The 20,427-nt window shown below is 38.6% G+C and overlaps 1 protein-coding gene across 1 annotated transcript in view; it reads left to right on the top strand.

Moving 5' to 3' along the window:
• Positions 1-20,427, top strand: part of MINDY4 (MINDY lysine 48 deubiquitinase 4) — a 70,707-nt gene that overhangs the window by 29,283 nt on the left and 20,997 nt on the right. The window contains exons 10-14 of the mRNA XM_041490173.1: positions 199-300; positions 1,303-1,366; positions 2,374-2,439; positions 2,742-2,809; positions 19,833-19,896. Of these exons, the coding sequence (XP_041346107.1) occupies positions 199-300; positions 1,303-1,366; positions 2,374-2,439; positions 2,742-2,809; positions 19,833-19,896 (364 nt within the window). The remainder of the gene's footprint in view (positions 1-198; positions 301-1,302; positions 1,367-2,373; positions 2,440-2,741; positions 2,810-19,832; positions 19,897-20,427) is intronic.

Below are 20,427 nucleotides of genomic sequence, written 5' to 3'. Positions count from 1 at the left end.
GGTTGTCTCTTTCTCAGCTGTGGAAGAGCTGAGGCACCTAAATAAAGATTTTATTGACGCAGCTCACCGGAGGCTTGTTATTAACCACGATAAAACTCTCTCTAAAGATGCTGGTGTTCTTTTAAGGACAAACCTGCCCTGAATCTGGTTTCCCTCACATTTTGCTGCTTTCTCTCTCCTTTATTTCCTGGACTGCAGTTGTCTCCAGCCCTCAGAAGCTCACAGGACCAAGTGCCTCTCCCTGGCTCTCGCTGACATTCTGTGGCGTGCGGGGGGCCACGAGAAAGCCCTGGTGGCACTGTGAGTAGGAGAAGCACTTTTAGTCACTGCACACTGCCCTTGCACCTCTATCTGTCCCAAATCTACCTGATTTACAATAGAAATGCTTTGTAAGCTGCATTTATGCCACCTAAAGCAGCCTAAGGGGCAATGCATAATGTAATTTCTGCTGCCCCAGTAGCTGGGACAGAATAGACAAAACACTTTGAAGCTGCTGTGAAAGATCCTGGATCTTTATTTAATTGATGGATTGGATTTAACTGATTGTGGGGATCCTCCAAAATCATCTTATTAAGAGTTATTTTTCCAGATGCAGCATTCTGCTGCTGTATTGCAGGATATTCCATTATGGCTGGAATTAAGCTCCTTTTGCTGTGTTGCCTGCTTGGTTTATGCAATGCAATAAATAATGGTTTAGGCTGCTTGTACACAAACCATCCAACTTTTAGATCCCTAGCTTTGGCTGCACTGGAACCTAAAGGAGATTTTTAAGTGAGTCAGATTTTGTGGTCATAATTAATTTCCTTTATTAGATCAACTGAAATAGCTGCAAAATAACAGAGAGGCCTTGGGACACAGAAATCCTTCATAAACCTGAAATAGAAGCAGCAAATTCAAAGACATTTCAAATGATATTTCACATATTTTACATCTCAAACCTGCTTCCTCTGTGGTATTTTACATATGTTCTTCTGCTTGTTTGAATGTCATTACTCTAACAATATTTTTCAATAAAAACTGTCATTAACATCTTAAACTTATATTTATCCTCTTTCTTTTTATGGAGAAACTTGTGATTCATGTTAGACTGAGAGAGCATAGCACAAATAAAGTGTTTGTTTCACTGATAGAAGTTTGATTTGCAGTGTAAACTTATTTACAAGAAATCTTGTTTTAAAAAATCATTAAAAATAATAACAATGCAAATCTTTGGCACATCATTCAGCTGATATAACATGTTGATTTCTCTTTAATGCCATTTTCTTCCTTTTAACATGAGTTTTGTCTGAATATCCCCTTCAGGCCATCAGGAAGACAGCAGTTCACTCCCACAGGGAAATACAAGGCAGATGGAATCCTAGAAACTGTAAGGCTCTGTGTGACTGCCATGCTCCAGATCCTCTTTCTTGCTTTCCCTGTTTCAGTTCAATCAATCTGATTTCTGTTTCTCTCCTAATGTTTTAAAATCAGATTAGTTACGATCCAAAACCCAAGAGGAAATAAAATCCCATAGCCTGCCTGGCTCTGAGTTGTCCCAGTGGCTGTGGGCAGCTGGGCTCTCTGGAATCCTTTTTTTTTTAACCTTTATTTACCTTCCAAACCTAAAAACTCTGCCTGCTTTTAATGACACACACTAAAAATGAAAGTGGCCCCCTCCAATTGACCGTGACCATGAAAAGGCTCTATTTTCTTCTTGTCTTACACAGGATTCTTTGCCTTTTTTCCCCCCTCCAGAAGCTCCAAGTGGGAGAACACTTTCCAGTTATGCCTTGTTTCCACCTGAGGCTCTCTGATGGCTTTGCAAGCAGCGCTGCCTCCAGCCAGGCTTTAGCGGTTGCAGGAAATGTTTTTGGCCTCCTACACGGGGGAATGGATGTCTCCAAAAATCTGAGGATGGAAAAACAGGCAAAGAGTATTGAAGTGAGGGCCTCGATCTGTGAGCTCTCCTGGATTTGGTGTTAAATAGGAATACTCACATTCTGTGGGTGTGGTGAATGCCTCACCAAAAAGGTTCAAACCCCTGGGCCTCCTGCCCATCCTGTGTCTTCTAAAGCTGCAGTATTCCTCTGTCCTAGGGATTGTTTTTCATTGCACAGACAATGCTTAAAACTGAATCAAAGCTTCTGTTCAAGAAACTTAAAAATCATCAAAAAGCAGCATTGAAAAATTCAGAATATATCAGGTTTTGAGGTGTAATTCTATGAAAAGTGACCACAGTAAGAGTTAGATTTCATTAGATCTTTATTTCTTTTTGTTAGTTCAGATCTTTCCAGGCAGTTTGGAAGTTTTGACTACTTCATTTCAGCTTTCAGGTTATAAAATGGAGTTGCTGTTTTTGAAGTCACCATTTTTCCTTCTTGTAATTCTTCCCAGCTAATGCTTCACAGTGCCACAAGATATGAGGACCTGATTGTATTTCTACAGCAGAATATTCACCAGGTATTCTGTTTAATTATATATTAATTAAACAAATTATGGTTCAGCTGCCAGCCTTTGTGTCTGTTACTCTCACACAGTGTGTTCTGAACTGTTTCTGCCACTCCGTGGACATGTTTTGCATTTTAACAAACACAGCAACAAATTCAGCTTTAGCAGAAATCACAGCAATTCCTTCTGCCTTCAGTTCCATTTGCATTTCTGGAGAACTGGGCAAAAATATTTTATACACAACAAACAAAATAGCACCAAAATCCTAGACAAACAAACAAAATAATACCAAACTAACACCTTTTCTTTTTCAGTTTGAAATTGGTCCCTATGGCTGCATCCTCCTGACTGTGTCTGTCATCTTATCAAGATCCATCAACCTGTGAGTGCCTCTCTAGCCTTGTTTCATAAACTGCAAAGTGAGCTGGGAAAAGGAGAAAAATCCGTGGTGTGCTTCAATCTCTGGCCTTTGTAATCTGTCCTGGTGTTTGCCCTGATAAATATGGGGGTGTTGTGCAGATTCACCCACCTAATCTTGGCTTTTCTTGTTGTGTACACACACTTGTGTGTGTGTATAATTACATATATATCTATATTTATATGTATATGTTAGTGGTCAATCCACCACATCTGACATCAAATGCTCCATCTAAACATTAGGTATCATGTCTGAAGATGTTTTTTGTTCTCTCTACCTTGACAGCTCAAGCAAGACTTATTTAAAGGGTTATTTATTTCATATAATTCTGATGTCTTAGATAGGGGGGAATAACCTGTGATGACTTCCCCAGTCTCTGCCAGTGATAAAAGGAAAATCCAGAATAAAATGGGTGAGGCAGCTCATTTTTAGGTAGCTGTGAGGAATGTATGACAAATCTGCTCTCAGTTCATTGCTGTCATGAATATTCTGATTTTAATTCATGGGAAGTCCTCAGAACCTCTTTAAAAACTCCCTGAGGCTTGCCCAGGCACAGTGGCATTTAATTGAGTTTTTACACAGGCTGAAGGTGTTTCTGTGCTGCTGTGAGTGTCAGTGGGTCAGGATATAAAGCCAAATTTTCACGGGTGTGAAAAGCCCCAGGAGCAAGGGGAAGCTGCTCCCTGCCAGTTTGCAATAAACAAGTGACAGGGAGAGAGCAGCTGCACTTGAAAGCAGCACGAGGCTGATTTATGGAAGCTTTTATTTCTTACAGCTCTGCATTGTTTTGGCAAAAACCAGCAACTTAGTCCAAATTTGAGATCCACAATCAGTTGCTCACCTGCTGGGATCCCAGCAAGGGTTTGCAGATTGAGGTTTGTTTTTTTTTGTTTTATTGTAATTTCTTCCTTTCTTTTGCTTATAGTAACACTGCAGCCCTTGGCTTGACTCCACTTTTGTACTCTAACACAAATTATGTGATAATTTCAGGACACATGCCATTTATTCTCATTTTTCTGAGCTGGTTACAACAGAGAGGTTCAGATTAGTAAAGTCACTTGTGCAAGTAATGATCTGTAGATTCATAATTGCTGCTGTCTGCACTGCTTTGCTTGCTATAAAATGATAAATTTTCTTTAATCATTTAAGCAAGGATATATTCTCCCTCATCACCTCCCAGTTCCTACCAGCTGGATTATGACAAGGCCAATCAATCATCTTTGTTTTTATTTGTGGGAGCTGTGTCTAAAGTGAACATGACAATTCCTTTGGGTGCCTGTTTGCATTTTAAACTATCTAAATATTTTTACAGATCTGATCCAGAATTTCAGAAGGGTTTATGAAGTGCAGTTCTGTTTTGAGAAATTGCCATGATTTTCTCACAAAACTTCTTTCTAAAGTACTGTTTCTCCTCTAGCTTGTACTGTGTAAGACACTGCATTAGCACCATTTTTTACAAGAAATAGGGATTTTTCTGGTTTTAAACACAATTAAAAGTGGTTTTAGACCTTTGCACAATTTTTTTTTTTAGAAGTGCAAACTGAATTTTGTTTATGTAATCTTCAGCAATCGATTTAGCTGCCTATGTCACCTTGCTTCTCTTAGCATATTAAAAATATCAAGACAAATAACTCAGTGCTGATATCCTCAAGAAATATGTACCATTCAGAGAGTGTTACCAGCATGGTAAGCAATTATTTACATAACTGGCATAGTTCTGGATGAACAGCTGAAGACAAACAAGAGTTGGTTTAGATAATGGAATTTTAGCCAGTAATAGATCTCCCTGGGATTGTTCTGCCCCAATTTTTCTTTGGTGGGTTTTTTCTTTGGTATTTTTTTTTTTTTTGACAGAAAAATCAGCAGGTTTTTTCAACAGAAAACCCCATGGAAGTTTCTGGATTTTTGTATGCATATTGTAATATCAAGACAAATAACTCAGTGCTGATATCCTCAAGAAATATGTACCATTCAGAGAGTGTTACCAGCATGGTAAGCAATTATTTACATAACTGGCATAGTTCTGGATGAACAGCTGAAGACAAACAAGAGTTGGTTTAGATAATGGAATTTTAGCCAGTAATAGATCTCCCTGGGATTGTTCTGCCCCAATTTTTCTTTGGTGGGTTTTTTCTTTGGTATTTTTTTTTTTTTTGACAGAAAAATCAGCAGGTTTTTTCAACAGAAAACTCCATGGAAGTTTCAGTTGTCTGGACTTTTGTGTGCATATTGCGCTGAAAAGAAAAAAGATTATTTAATTTTAGTTGAGGAGCTGACAGCAGTTAGATTTTTCCAAATTTGAGTGTAATTATCTGTCTTAATGATCTTTATTGCCCAGAGAGGTTGTGGATTCCTCATCCCTGGAAGTGTCCAAGGCCAGGCTGGAGCACCCTGGGACAGTGGGAGGTGTCCCTGCCCATGGCAGAGGTGGCACTTTGGGCTTTAAGGTCCCTCCCAGCCCAAACCATTCCAGGATTCAATTAATTGTTTACTTTCTATGTAAATATTTGCATTTAGGCCTTTAAACTCCAAAAAAGAGAGAAAAAAACCCCATGATTAATTTGACTTATTTTTATGTCTAATTTAGAATGACATAAATAATCTCTGGAAGTGCTTGGTTATCTCCCCCATAAAGTGAGAAAATCTAAATAACCTACTCATAAAGACATTTTACACTGTAAATATCAAGTTGTGAAATAAAATCTGCTTTTTAGTGACAGGTTAATGAAAAATGGGAGGTTAAATGTTAATAATGCAGAGCATTATACATGACAAAACCACTCTTACAACTGTACTCACCTAGTGATGGGCTTTAAATAGGCTGTTACAAAAAAAGGAGAGAAATTCTAGCACCACCACTAAAAATTGAATTATCTGAACACATCAGTTTAATTTTCTGTGATAGACAAGAGATAAATCATGTGTTGAGAGTTGAGAACGGAATAAAAACACATTAATGGATTCATATAAATACATGATCTTCCATATTTTACCTTGCTTGTTGTCCTGTCTCTCCAGGCCAATAAAGTCACATTAGTACTAGAATAAAGTGGAAGACAAAAACAACAAAAACAAAGTTTCCCTTTAATTTGCACAGATTAAAAAAAAAAAATCTTTTTTCTTCACCAACAAAGAGGAATAACTTGGAAGTAATAAAAATTCAGGCACTCATGACAAGGTTAAATACATTATTCCTCAGAGTCCAAAATCTTGGGTGCTCTCAGGGTAGCACTCAGGCTTTGATGTTAAAACAAGCATAATTCTAATTTTTTTCCACAGCATAAATAACTTTCAGTACTGGGAGATGAGGAGGCCAAAAGTATCAAGAGGTTCAAATAAATTTAGAGCAATTAATGGAAGGTGCAAGCTCCAGCATCCCTAAACCCCTGGCCTTGATGTTATCCCCATGTCCCCCATTTTTGTGTTCTGCCTTGATGTTTCCTGCTGCTTTTGCTGCTTTTTCGGTCCAGCTCCATAATTTTTACATTGTTACAGATCTTCCCCTGCAAATGGAAATTCCAGCTTTCAGCCAGGTCTGCTGGGCAGTTGTTCTAAGATCACTGGCAATCTGAAGCATTTTTATTTCAGGGGGACGCATGCCAGGAAATGCAGGAGTTTGTGCTGCTTTGTAGATTTTGGGTAATGAGTTTTTCATGCTCTGAGCACTAATGATCATCACTGCCTGAGCTGATAACAAATGGCCAGAGAGGAGTGAGAATTCCTGAGGAAGTTGCTGAGAACGCGTTGTTGCTTCTGGTACAGGAAGGAATTCTGGTTCCTAACAATTGTTACCTGTTTTTTTTTTTATTTTAATTTGTTGGGTTTTTTTTTAAAACAACCAGCAAAAAATTTTTTGAAAAATCATATTATAGCTGCTCAAGGGACTAATCTTTCTGAGTGTGCAAGGTGTGTGCTGGGATCTTCATGCTCATGAGAGTTGTAGGATATTTTCCATGCATGGGAGTGGGAATGAGCTCAAAAGTTGGGCTGGAAGCCCCCACTGAGCCTCACCACTGAGTGCAGGGAAGTTGTGAATATTCAGGAGTGGTTTTAATGCCAACTCAAGTGATCCCTACAGTCTGACTGTGTGGATTCATGATCACAAAAATCTTTTGTTATAAGCTCTTTTAAGACTAAGCTATCTAATTAAGAAATGACACAGATTATTTTCTTTTTTAACCCAATAACTGATCCCTCGAAGCCTGCAATGTGGACTTTTCTGCCCAATTACAAAACATCACTCAAACCTATGAAGAAGAAAGAAGAAGAAGGTAAAGAGAAACAACTTGCCTCTGCCCTAAAACTTCCATCTTGCTTCATATTTATTTCTGTATTCTAAAACCCCAAACTCTTAAGTTTTCCACCCTGTGATATTACACACTTCTAACCAACTACACACCCGTAATCCCAGTGCTGTTAGTTAATTTTGGAAGCCTTCTCCACAGCCTCAGGTCAAATGCAGTGTTCTCTTGTGGGTCTGTGCCTTTAAGCACAGAAAGTTTAAAATTCTCAGCATCCATGGTTCCAGCATGACTGAATTTCCAGCCTGCAGTGGGAGTGCAGCACTGCTTTCCCTGCTGGGTGCTGCCTCATCCTCCCCAACCCCTGGTCCCTTCCTTGCTGTGCTTACTCATGCAAAGCCATTCCTGGAGTGGGAAGTGGCTCCTTTGGATGCACTCACAGGATCCTCAGCTTTCTTTAAATTCCAACTCCTCACCAGCCCTGTTCCCACATTTTTCCTCCTCACTTAAATAACTTGTTATTTTTAAGACAATATAAAACAACACACTCCATTTCTAGAAGGCTTCAAAGTTTTTATTCTAGCATGCATGCTTTTTATACATTCTTAAAAAACTCCTTAGTTTACACTTTATACTTTTGGTCACGAGAGACAAACAAAGTGCTCATTGGAACAGGCAGTTGCAGGTTTCTCTTATTTATTTATCCTCCTTTCTTTCTTGGTTTCTGTGTCAATCACCTTGGTAGAAAATTCTTTCAGGGGTTAACATGGATCCTCTTATCCAGCTTCTCTCTGGCTCACAGAAGTCACTGTAAAACCTCCTCCACAATAACTTAACTGCATAAAATCATCATTACTGGAACCCAGGAGAGCAAAGAACACGTGGAACAAGAAAATTCCTCGGGTGGAAAACCAGTGTATTGCCATTTTCAGGCTACCTGGAGACAATGCACAGAGCCTGATCTGAAGCACAGGCTCGTTGTGCTGCTCACAAATCAAAATTCCTCTGTTTGCATCATTTTTGTGGACCTGGGGATTCTTTCTCAGTTACTGGTAGCAGGTCACGTGTCACTCTCCAGTCAGGATTGGCCACTGGGTCTTTTTTTCATGTTTTCTCTGAGGTGTTGCTGTGAGAATAAGTAAAACAATGGCTTTAGTTGTGGGAAAAATAAAAAAGGAGACTGATTTTGCAAGTCAGGAGGAGGCTGTGTACTTCATTAAGGTTGGCTGCTCATAAACCTTGGAAAATACACGTCAACATCTTCTTCCTTGCTGTGATCCCACAGCTCTATTAACTGCATTTCTGTAGCCCTTACTGCTCCAGAGGAGGGTGGTCAGACCTGTTTCAGAGTTATTTGTGCTGTTCCCATTTTGGTGTTGGGGAATTTTGGTTGTTTGGAGTTGGTGTTTTTGTGCATTTCTTTATTTGATTTATTTATTTCAATAGCCAGTGTGCATTTCAAAAGCCAGTTGTTATTGTCACATTATGACTCCTTATCAGTGTAGGATTTCTCACACCCAATAACTCTGTCCTTGATTATTACCAATTAATCTCCTTCTCTGAAATCTCTTAATGAACAGTTTTTCACTTGAGGGAATCAAATTATTAAAATTATGTTATTCTGTGCACTTATTCTTCATTCCTGTGGTACTATTTTACCTAACTGGAGAAGTTAAATCTCCTTAATCTGCCATTCTGCTCCATCTTTGAAATAAAAACATGCAGAAGCACCAAATCAGGTTAAATGTTGCCCATTATTATGCCCTTTACCATGGTTAAATATATCTGTTTATCATCTTGGGTTTCCCTCTGTAATCATTTATCTGGTTGCAAGCAATCTTACAAGAATCTTCCTCTTCTGGCCCATTGGCAAACTATATATATATTTTTTTTATATATAATTTTAACAGTTCTGTCTGCCTTACTCATCAAGAGAAGTTTTTATTTTATTAGTTTTTATTCTATTTCTATTCTACTTATTATTTTTAGTAGCAGGAAATGATCATTACTGCAGTAATAATTTTTTTTTTTCTGTATCTTTTCCTATATCCTTTCTGTATCATTTACTGTAAAATAACCTCAATTCTGACACATTACTGGACTTTAAATCTCTTTCAGGACTTCGAAAAGGAAAGTGATGGCTCATGAGCTGTGGGTGGAACAAAGGGTCCCCCACCCTCAATCCACTTTCCTTTGCTGACACCTTTTCCTGTGCCAGAGCCAGTCTCTAATTTGGAGTTCCCCTGAGACTCACCTTCTCTCCTGATGCTGAAGAAAAGCTTTCTGTGAAATATCCTCTTGGCTGGGCCAGGGGGAAAATTCCAATTCCAGCTTCTCATGAGGGTTCCCATCACTTGGGGCACTCTCAGCTCTTGATGGAAGTAGGTTTTCCTGTGAGCCAGTTTTCTGGGAAAACCTTTTTAAAGGTAGTTTCCCCTCCACTTGAGGGTGCCTGGGAGAGCAGCAGCAGGGGGAAGTTGTATCTGGGAGCAGTTTGCACTCAGGGCTTGCAGTTATGTAACATAAACAGGTGTCACCGTGGTTTTTTACAGCTTTTGGTGTTTGAAAAACACAGGGAAGCTGCTGGTTTTGAGGGGAAACAGCTGCCAATTATGTTACAGTGCTAAAAAACAAGGAGCTGGACACAAAAAAAATATTTTAAAAATGTATTTAAGAATCTCATAGCTCTCCAAGAGCCATTTGTGATGTTTCAACATGAGAAAGTCAGGTTAGATTTACCAGGAGCAGGGGGAGGAGCAAATAGGAGAGAATTTGTGGGATCCAGACCTTGGTGGGGAAAAATTGAGCCCTTTTTTTTTTTTTGGGGTGAATGAACTTCTGTGCCTCCTGCTCAGTGGGTTGCATGCAATTCCTAATTTTAAGGATCTTCCCTTCCTTTGGGGTTCTGTTGTGGGAATTGGGCAGAGGCCCTTGTAGCCAAAATGTTCACTGGGCAAGAGCTGCTGGCAACATGAATCAATTAATAAATGCAGAATAATGAATGCAGCTGCTGAAGGTAATAAAGAAGGGAGTTTGCTTGAAGGAATTTAATGTTTTTCCTTCAAAAAAAAAGGCAAGAGTACAGGGATGATCAGTGACAGCCTTAGCAATATTTGTGGGAGGATGTGAGAGCAAGATTTGAAACTTTGTGCTTTCAAAAAGGGAATAGATTGATGTGTGAAATGTCACTTTCTAATAATGCTTGAGAGAGAGGGGACCCAGGCACAAAAGGTGGTGGGAAAAGGGGGTTTGGAAGACAAAATAAAGGAAAGGAGAGTGGGGTCTCACTCTAGAGAAAGGTGTAGGATTTGCCAAATAAAATGTGAATATAAGGAAGCTATTTAACACTGTAAATAAGGAATGTGACCCAAGTGGAAATGTGACCACAAAGGCAAAGAAGAGGAAAGGTTGGATTAGGTTTGAGGGTGTTTGCTGCACTGGAGGACAGGGAACAAAGGTTAGTGGTAAAGAAAAATGAGTAAATGAGATTCAACTGAGAAAAAAGGGGCAGAATCAAGAAGACAAAGATGTTTTTATGCTGGTTTTGTTCGTTATCTTGATAGGTGAGGGATTGGGGAACTGGGAAACAGTGCCAAAAATAATAAATGGGGGAAAACGTGGAGTTTGCCCACTAATTGAGACATGTGACTCCTGTTTCCCTGGTCAGGAAATTCAGGAATTTCAGCTGTGTCACCAGCTGGGTTCACAGAACAGAAGTGGAGAACTAGAGGCTGAGTGACAGCGAGTTTGGTGTGGATGTGCAGCAGGAAGGTCACTTGTGGGAATAAAAACAGATTGCTCCCCTGAAACATCCAGCCCCCTGTGGAACTGATCAGGATAAATCAAAAAGCCGAGGGACTGAAGAAAGAGAAGATTACTAGCTCATTCTCTGGGGAGTTTCTTGACTTCTTGAAATAGTGCAGAGGAATGAGAAAAGTGTGGTGAGCAACAACCTTCTCTGTCATCAGTGGTCTGAGTCCTGGTGTTGGAAAATGGAGAAAAAATGTGGTTCAGATGAGGTCAGACGTGAGGAAATGAAACAACAAATTATTTCCTTATCTTATTAATACAAAGATATCAGGAAAAGATGTGAGGTTTCTGTGAAGAGTGGAGGTGGCTGATACCAGGAATAATGTAAAGAATGCTCCAGGTCTAAAATGTTATTCTGCCTTTCAGTAAGGAGAGCAGCAGGTGCAAAGCCAGCATGGCTGGTTGGAGTTCATGCATAATAACTGCATCAAATTAGTGGCAGGTGGAATTTAACCTGAAAAAGTGATGATGGCTACACAATGGGAAGGAAAAAATACACCGAATTCCTAAATTTATTCAGCACTTTCAAGCTTTCTCTTGCTGTGCCAGACTTTATGAATGGACCTGATCCTAAAAGCTTACCTTTGTCATGTCTTATTTAAATATAGAGTAACTTGACTTGCAGTTATAGAAGCAAATGGAGAATTGGTAGTTAAACTAAAAAAACCCCAAAAAATAAAAAAAAAGATAATAAAATTAGTTAATGGGGACCTAATAAGAGATTTTTATTTGATATGTCAAATGAAAAATCATTTACTGATGTGAAAATAACACATCTTTTAAGAATTCTAAAGATGATAAGGAAAGGGACTCAGAAAAGTGTTGTTAGCGTGGGCAAGGTGACTGATGGAGTTTGTCAATGATCAGTCTGGGATTAAAATGTTTTATTCCCCACATTAATATCAGTGATGAAGAGGGAGGTGGGGACTCGTGTGATGGTCAGAGAATCTGATTTTATTGTGGACTACAAATGCTTATATACTGTTCTAGGAAGGCTAGTGATGTTTACTACATGATTTAAAACATGTTAAAGGTCACATAAACAAACTTAGACATTTTAAACATCTCCTGCTTGCAGAAGTCTTGATGTAATTTTCTTTTTTCCAGTAAATCTGTCTGATTTGATTTCTTACAATCTTGATTTAATCCTCAAAGTTCTGTTTGCTCTTGCCAAAGCATCCTGTTACCAAATCTCTTATGCTTATAAAGTCCAAAGTACTCTCTGCTTTGTGTACCCCAATATCGCCCCCTTTTTTTTTCCACCAAAACCACTCTTATAATGGCCTTACTAATTAATCTCTGCACACATTGAAAGGTATCATGATTAATACAATTATTATCAAAAATTATCACATACATACCTATCTTAAAAAGAATCTTTTAGTTCAAAAACTCCAGCCATTAAAAGGCTCAGACTTGATCTTTAAAAATTAAAAACATTCCTGATGGCAGATGCAGGGGGGGCATCACTGGATTTAGAAAGGCTACCAGAATTAAAACTGCCTCAAAAGGTTTGATTCTTACACACAGGGCTGATAGGGAAAAACTTTTAACATTTCTTTGTGCTCAGAAAGGTTAAAAATTTCAGGGCTTTTTTTTTTTTTTTTTTTTTTCCCCCCCCCCCCTTTTTTTTTTTTTTTTTTTTTTTTTTTTTTTTTTTTTTTTTAATAACATTTGGGACACTGAGATGGAAGAAGGGAGTGGTGTGCTGCTGAAGTGACCTGATGACTGAAAAGCTGAAAGGCCCTGTCAATACAGAGAACAAATCGTGCTGTAAAAAAAAGAGTTGGCTCAGCCTCCTGATGAGGGCAATAAAAAAGGAATTTATTTTCACTACAGAAAGTGCAAGGTTTTGTAAACAGAGCCTGCTCACTACTGTCCTGGGGGGTTCATCAGCTGTGAATGGCAGGATGAGGAGCAGCAGAGCACACAGTGCCTCTGAGCCAGCAGTAAAAAATAGCCTTGGATCTGCTCTGAGGGTGTATCAGAATAGTTTTAGGAGGTGTAGAAATGTTAATGGATTGTGCAAGGCACTGATGTGTCCTTAGAGAAACACCATGGCAGGCTGGGTTCACACAGTAAATCTGAGGGAAGTGTAGGAAAAGCACAGACCAGGGAAGAAGGACTTTGTTTTATCAAATTGTTCGAAAAGAACAAAAGTTTTTATGTTTTCTAGCCTTAAAAAAAGCAAATTTTGAGGTGGGACATAACTGTTTCCTAAAAACTGGGATGGTGGTGGTTGTAAATAAACAAGGAAGGCAGGGAAAGTGATTTAATTTAAAGATCAGTGTTAGTACAGAGAGAAAGTGCATCAGTAAACCTCATCAGAGTGTGACCAGATTCCAGGGGCCTGAGCTACCACTGAGAAGAGCATGGAAAGCTGAGAAAACGACCAAGAAATGTGAATTTCTGTGAAAGAGAGTAACTGGGATGGCTGGGTTTTACCTGCCACAGGCAGAGAACATCATCTTCTCTTCTCCCTCTCCACAATTCTGCTTTATCCCAGTGTGGTGTGTGGCTGTAATCCACGCCAGGGCTGATATAAACATGGAATATTCTTCTGGGGACAACCTGAGATTTGTGGGTTTAGCTGCCCCTTGGTTCCATAGGACTGCTCCTGTAGGATCAAGGCAAGGTTCTGCAAGCCTTGATAGGGAAAAGACAGGAAACTCTCTTAACAAATGCAGTGAAGGATCATTCTGCTGGAATATTCTCCATGGTTCCAGCAGTAATCCCAGGATTTCCCAAGCTGCCAGGTCACTGAGTTTATTAGCCCTTGATGAAACCTGCCCTCCACGAATTTCTCTAAACCCTTTAATCCATTTGGCCTCCACAACCCCTGTGGCAGTGCAGAAATGTGTTTTGTGAAAGAATTTTTCCTTTTTTTCTTTTTTTTCCCCTTGAATTTCCCATTAAGTTTAAGGAGTGGTGTGGAATTCAAGTTTTGAAAAGTAGTGAGGAAATTTTCCTTAATCATCTCCTTACCTTGGAGTCCACCAGTCGTGTCCTGATGGAGTGAAATGATCCTGGTCTCTGCAGCCTCTTCCCACAGGAAAACTGCTCCAGTTTTTTAAATCTCCTTCCTTCTGACCATCAGAAATTCCTCTGACCCTACAATATCTAAATGCTCAGATTCTGTTGAGCTAAAATCTGTAGTAAGCTAACTTAGAGAAATTGAACTTTTAATTGGTTTATCCAGTTGAGGAGTCTTCTTCAAAGAATGGCTTCAGGGTGTTTTTATTTCTCTATCAACCTTATTTCTCACTTCCCAGCTTTTCATCTAAAAAAATTAAAAATTAGACTCAGTCTGTCTTCAGTGCCAGAATATTTATGATTTATCCCTCCAGTCCTTGGTGGCCATGGCTAGGTTGTGCCAGGCTCCTTTTACTGTGTTCATCAGATGGAGAAAAGGAATTTTCCTGAAGTTTCTTCCTCTACTTTGCAAATTACCTGAACAAGGTCATCTAAATTTCCTTCAGGATGTACCAGTTTCTCTCCATGTGCACAAATTTAAAAAATTCCAGGGGGGTTGCCTGTTTATGTGTTCATCTTTAGGTATAAAAAATCAGTGATATGAACCCTGCCCTGCAGTGATTGATCAGCTTTTTCATCTTTCCAACCATGTTTTCTCCCTTTTTCCTTTCCTTTAGAGAATCAAAGCATTTCAGAAAGTATTTTTTTTTAAATTTTATTTTAGGGAAATAAAGGATGTTGATTAAAAGACTGCAGAGGTGTGGAAGAATTAAGTATGATTCTACTACAAAATGGAGCAGTAACAAATAAATTGTCAGATTTTGGCCAAATTTTAGCAGGTTACTTTCACACATTCAGATTATTCAGGGTCAATATAGTGAGACAGATACAGATTTAATATCTTTGCTTGTTCTGTCTCAGGAGGATGTTGCATTCAGTCAGAAAGATAATTTCTTTTAAAAAATGAAATAGTGGGTTGTACATGCCAATGGATGAATCATTTTTCCCATCAGATCTATCCCTATGAAATATAAATACTTCCCATATTTTGTCAGCACAGTAGAGCAGCAGAGCTGATGAATTAACCTGCAGACCATTTTAAGAACTTTGTGAAATTAGCAGGTATGTGGCAAAAGTGATAAATAAAGAATGAAGCCACTTCCTTGCTTCCCCTGGTCTGAATCCCAAACAATATTTTATTTTTTGGTTTTTAGGGGGGCTCTTCCCTTCTTCTTTGAACATTAATTTAAAAGCTTTGCCATGTGCCAGTATTAAAAAAAAAAAAAAGAAATATTCTGGAACATTTACACAATAAAGCAGTCACCCATCCTGTCATTTTCCATATCCCCATTGTAATTATTTGAAATCTTTATGCTTGAAGATGAGTTTTTTCTCCCTGCCAGCCCCAAATCTATTTTGGGAGTAGACTTGTAATTGTGTGTTTGTTAATGTGACTGTCTGTTGCCATGAACAAAGTGAGGTCACCAATTTTCTGTGGCAGCTTTGCCTCAGAGTTCAGGACTGTGAACCAGCCAGCACTTACTGAAATGCACTCTTTTTTCTTTTATACTATTTTATTATTTTATATTATTTCTCTTTTATATTATTTTATTTTGTTATCAAGCCACGTGATACCTATGGCATGAACTGACTCACATTGTGGTAGTCTGGGATTATTCCTATTACAGTTTGTATGGGACATTTGTATTCAATATTTAATTATTTTCCATTGAAGACTTGTCAAGAATTTTTCTGGAAGTAAATTGAGAGTAAATATATGTCAAGCATTTGAAAAACATTTATTTCACTTAGTTTTTGCTAAGGAAAAGTTCATCTGATTGCAGGTTATGTTATATTGGAGATTCCAGTGCTGAAAAATTTATATTTTGGATTTGTATTTATGCACTTTTAAAACTTTATTGAATCCATGCTGATCACTGAAGTGTATTTTATCAATGCACCATCAGTGCTAAGGTTTATAATGACATTAAAGTTTCTTCTTTCAAATGGTTGTTTTGTCCATCTGTCTTTAGCTTTTAGATTTTTTTTTTTTTCTATTTTTATATCCCAGAATGGATTGATATCTAGGCAGATTTCTAATAACTGTCTGGAAGTCAGCAAATGGTGTCAGTATGGCTGTGACAATTCAGAGCAGTCAAAGGTTGGCTCAGAACATCTGTCCACCTTTAGTACTTAACATCCTCTATAAACACATTAATTATAACTTGAAACCAACAGTTACAACCAGGCTGAAGATAAACACAGATTCACCAACAGAAGCATGGAGAGGAAACTAATTTATAGTATATAAAGATATTTTCTGGAAGGACTTTCAGGCATCCCTGCCTTAAACCCAGCAGCATTAAAAACCATGAAAATATAGATATAATTCACACCAGCTGTATTTTGGTGATTTCTGTCATGAGGAGATTTCTCCAGATGCCATAAATTAAGTTTTTACTCTGAAGCCACCTTACAGATCTTTTGGTTTCACCACATAATGTTGTTCATTTTGTGTGATAATAATGTGAGAAAAATGTTTGCTTGCATGAGGACTGAAAGGACAGTGAAGCCTCAGGATAAGAGCTCACAATTACTCTTTTTTCGGGGAGAAAAAAGGGTTTAATACAAATAATTTTTAAAAGAAGGGCTCAGAGTGAATAAACCATGTGGAGCTGAGTTTTGCCGTGCTGTTTAAGTTCTGTGAGCATATTAAAACACCTCCACTTTCTGTACATATTTTGGAATCCAAACTGTCTTCCCTGGTTTCATGCAGGCATAAAGCACATCACACACATTACAACTAAAACTAAAAACCAAGCTGGGAGATTTACAAGTGACCTGAAATTTAGCAAATTCTCATTGTCAACTTTTGGATTTGTGTCAGCACAGGGAATGATTTCTTCTGAAAACTGCATATGCAACACAGGCTTGATTTAAAATCTTTATCCAGGAGAGTCAAAAAATCAGTATCTTGCTTTCTGCCTGGATAATTTTATTTTTTTAAACAGATTTTATAATATTACCAGGAAAGACAAACCCCACTGTTCTGCTCTAGCAGCCAACATTCTCCTACCCATCTCTCCAGCTGGGATATGAGCTATCACAACACTGGAAAATAGTGATAATACAGCACGAGAAAGGAATATTTACCATTTACACTGTTGCTTTTTAGTGTCTGTTTACTGATCTGTGATTCTGTTACAGCAGCACGTGGCGTGTTGGGCTGTAAATTAAAAAGGAATTCAAAATCCTTGTCTGATGATCACTGGGATTATTAAAAGGCTCCTGGCTTCAAATTAATGGGTTTTCTTTCTGTTCTAAAGTGATTTAAAAACTACAAATGGAAAATTCCATGCTGGGGGAGTCATATTAGTGATAATGATTTATAGATTATGTCTGCATTGACATCTGATAGCCAGCACAGCAGAACGAACAGACACTTCAGATTTGAGTGTCCCAAATGAACGTCTCCGCACCGCGGCAGAAAACACCCACAGAATAGTGGCCATCTGATATATTTACAAATCACGAGGTGCACTTGCACCTGAAACACCACAAACACACCTGCAGAGAGGCCGGGGAGCCTTTGGCAGGTGGGAAGAGGAGCCCCAGGCGCGTGGAGCAGAGGTGTAAATCCCGCGTGGAGCGGAGGTGTAAATCCCGCGGCCGCGCGCCTGACGTCGGTTTCCTCAGCAGCGGGGCTGATGGCGAAGGCAGATGTTGTGCTTCTTCTGCAGGAGCTGAGATCCACCTCCAGACTCCCAGATTGTTTGTGCCTACAGATGGAATTAGAGCTTCCTGCCATTGTGTGTGGCGTATGTCCCCTCGTCCCCGACTGACGCATGTTGGACATTCTGCCTGCGGTGCTGGCGAGATGAGGCCGTTGCTAAAACTGAAAAATGGCCAAAATCCAAAGATTTTTATCATCCCATCCATGCCTTGCAGTGGTGCACAAGGGAGTTTTCCATGTCACGGGCACACTTTCCCCAGCCTTTCCTTTGATTTCACACGAGCAAGAGACGTCAGTGGCACTTTGTTATGTCTGACACTGACTTGTGAATTGTCTTTAAGATATGTGTTTTTAAAAGGGATGGAATGTGTTTTTACCAAAGGGATAAAATGCATTTTTCAAAATGGGAATCGTGGTTCTGTGACTTTTTTCTTAATTATTTTAAATACTTCTAGGGCAGTAAACCTCAAAATTGTATGTTACATTCAAAGAAATCCTGTGAGAAAATAATTATCTAAAGTGTAGGAATTGTGATTCCATGACTTTGGCTTTCTTTAAATTATTTTAAGCACTTTTAGGGCAGTAAACTTTGAAATTATACGTTACATTCAAGGAAATCCTATGAGAAAATAATTACCTAAAGTTTGGGAATTGTGCTTCCACAACTGTGACTTTCTTTCAATTATTTTAAATACTTTTAGGGCTGTAAACCTCAAAATTATATGTTACATTCTGATTTTGGCATCCAAAGAAATCCTGTGAGAAAATAATTATCTAATGTGTGGGAATTGTGATTCCATGCCTGTGACTTTTCCAAAATTATTTTAAATACTTTTAGGGTTATAAACCTCAAAATTATATATTACATTCTGATTTTGGCATTCAAAGAAAACCTATGAAAATATAGTTATCTGAAGTTTGTGATGAAGACAGGAAATATCCTGACTTTTTACTTAATAAATACATTTTTAATGGAGCATGTGTGTCAATGTTAAGGGGAAATTTCCAGCTAGCTTTACCCTGACCACATCAATTCAACTCCTGATTTGTCAGAAACAAAATATTTTCATTTTAAAACAAAATTAATTGTGTCAATTGCCAAGAAACATGGATATTTGTATGCATAGATTTGGCAAGACAAATGGGAATGAGGAGCCTGGATATGTGTAGAATAACTAAATTTTAATTGATCATTATTCAGGCATTCTCTCCACCTCAGTAGCAATATCAAAATAAGGATGGAGTCAAAACAATTGACATCAACATATTGGATACTGAAGGAAAATAGCTTTTTTATGACCCATAGAATTAATCAGTGGGTTTTATTGCCACAACTCCCCCAGAACATTGATTTTCCTCAAATCTAGATTAAACATTTATTCATGTATAAAATAATGTTTGCAATTCCATTATATCTGCAGAATAAAAAATGATCACAGTTACAACCTTTATGGTTTAGGCCATCAACCAATCACTAATTGAGTAATTCCAGGAGTTATGAGATAGTGAACTTAGTTTGGGGACACATTACTCCATAATTATGGGCAATGCAGTTTCACTGACTTTTCTCTTTGGTGTCACAACATATAATTAGGGGCCACACAGCACCATTATAAATGTGTGCACCTAGAGGGTTTTGGTTTTTTTTTTTCATTTTTTTCATGGACAATGTAGTGTATAGATTGTATGGATATATTACAAGTATTTATGATAGGAGCAGCAAACAGCAGATCTTATCTGAGTACTGGAATGTGTTGCCCAGGTACTTTGTGGAGTTTGTCTCCTTAGAGAGATTCAGAAACCACCCAGATGTGGATGGAAAAAAATTGGCTACAGGTACCAGACATGGGGTGGACAAAGGGACCTCCAGAGGTCCCTTCCAACCTCGCCCATTCTGTGATTCTGTCACACGAACAGTGCAGCAATTCTAATTTCTAAAATTCTAACTGATGGTGACAATGACTTATTTTCTTCTCTACAGCTGTTTCCTTCAAGCTCTACCAAACTTGGTCTTCCCACAGGTTTAGTTGAGATGTTTTTTTTTTTGTTTTTTTTTTTTTTTGCCATGTAAAAAATCACCTTGTAAGGACTCAAAAATTGCAAGGCTGTATTTATGGTTGGGAAACAGTTTGGTTTTGTTTTTCAATAAGATTTAGAGATGTTAGGCCTAGTGAAAAGATGCAGCTGTATTGAAATTTAATTGGTTTTAAACTTGTGTTTTCCTCTTCAGGGTGCGCAATGACTTCGACGTGCTCACAAACCGCCTGATCGGCAGCCATGGCTACTGCACCCAGGTGAGCTAAAGGTCCAGTTCTGGGGATGTCCTGTGCCTCTGCTGTGAACTGACCTCTGGGAAGAGATGGATTTCTTATTTTTCAGTCATAAAGTCATGGAATCACGGAATGGTTTGGGTTAGAAGGGACCTTAAAGCTTATCTTGTTCCAACCCTTCCAACCTTCCCCTCTCCCAGCTTGCTCCAAGCCCCATCCAGCCTGTTCTTGAACATTTCCAGGGATGGGAATCCACATCCTCTCAGGTCAACTTGTGCCTGGGCCTCACCACCCTCACAGAAAAGAATTTCTTCTTAATATCAGCTAAACCTACACTCTTTCAGCTGAAGGCCATTCCATCACTCCATGCCCTTGTGAAAAGCCCCTCTGCAGCTCTTTTGCCGCCATTTTATTAATGGGGGAAAAATGATTTATGAAAATAAATTGGTGGAGATTTATGCTATAAAATCTCCACCAATTTCCTTTTGTTTTTTTTCCCTTATTCCCATATTGTCAAGCACCTTCATCCTTTTTTCTTTTTCCTCGTGTCTTGGG

The sequence above is a fragment of the Pyrgilauda ruficollis genome, unplaced genomic scaffold (assembly GCF_017590135.1).
Source record: "Pyrgilauda ruficollis isolate IOZ18807 unplaced genomic scaffold, ASM1759013v1 scaffold12, whole genome shotgun sequence".
NCBI lineage: Eukaryota > Metazoa > Chordata > Aves > Passeriformes > Passeridae > Pyrgilauda > Pyrgilauda ruficollis.
This window is presented reverse-complemented; position numbering and strand designations above follow the sequence as displayed.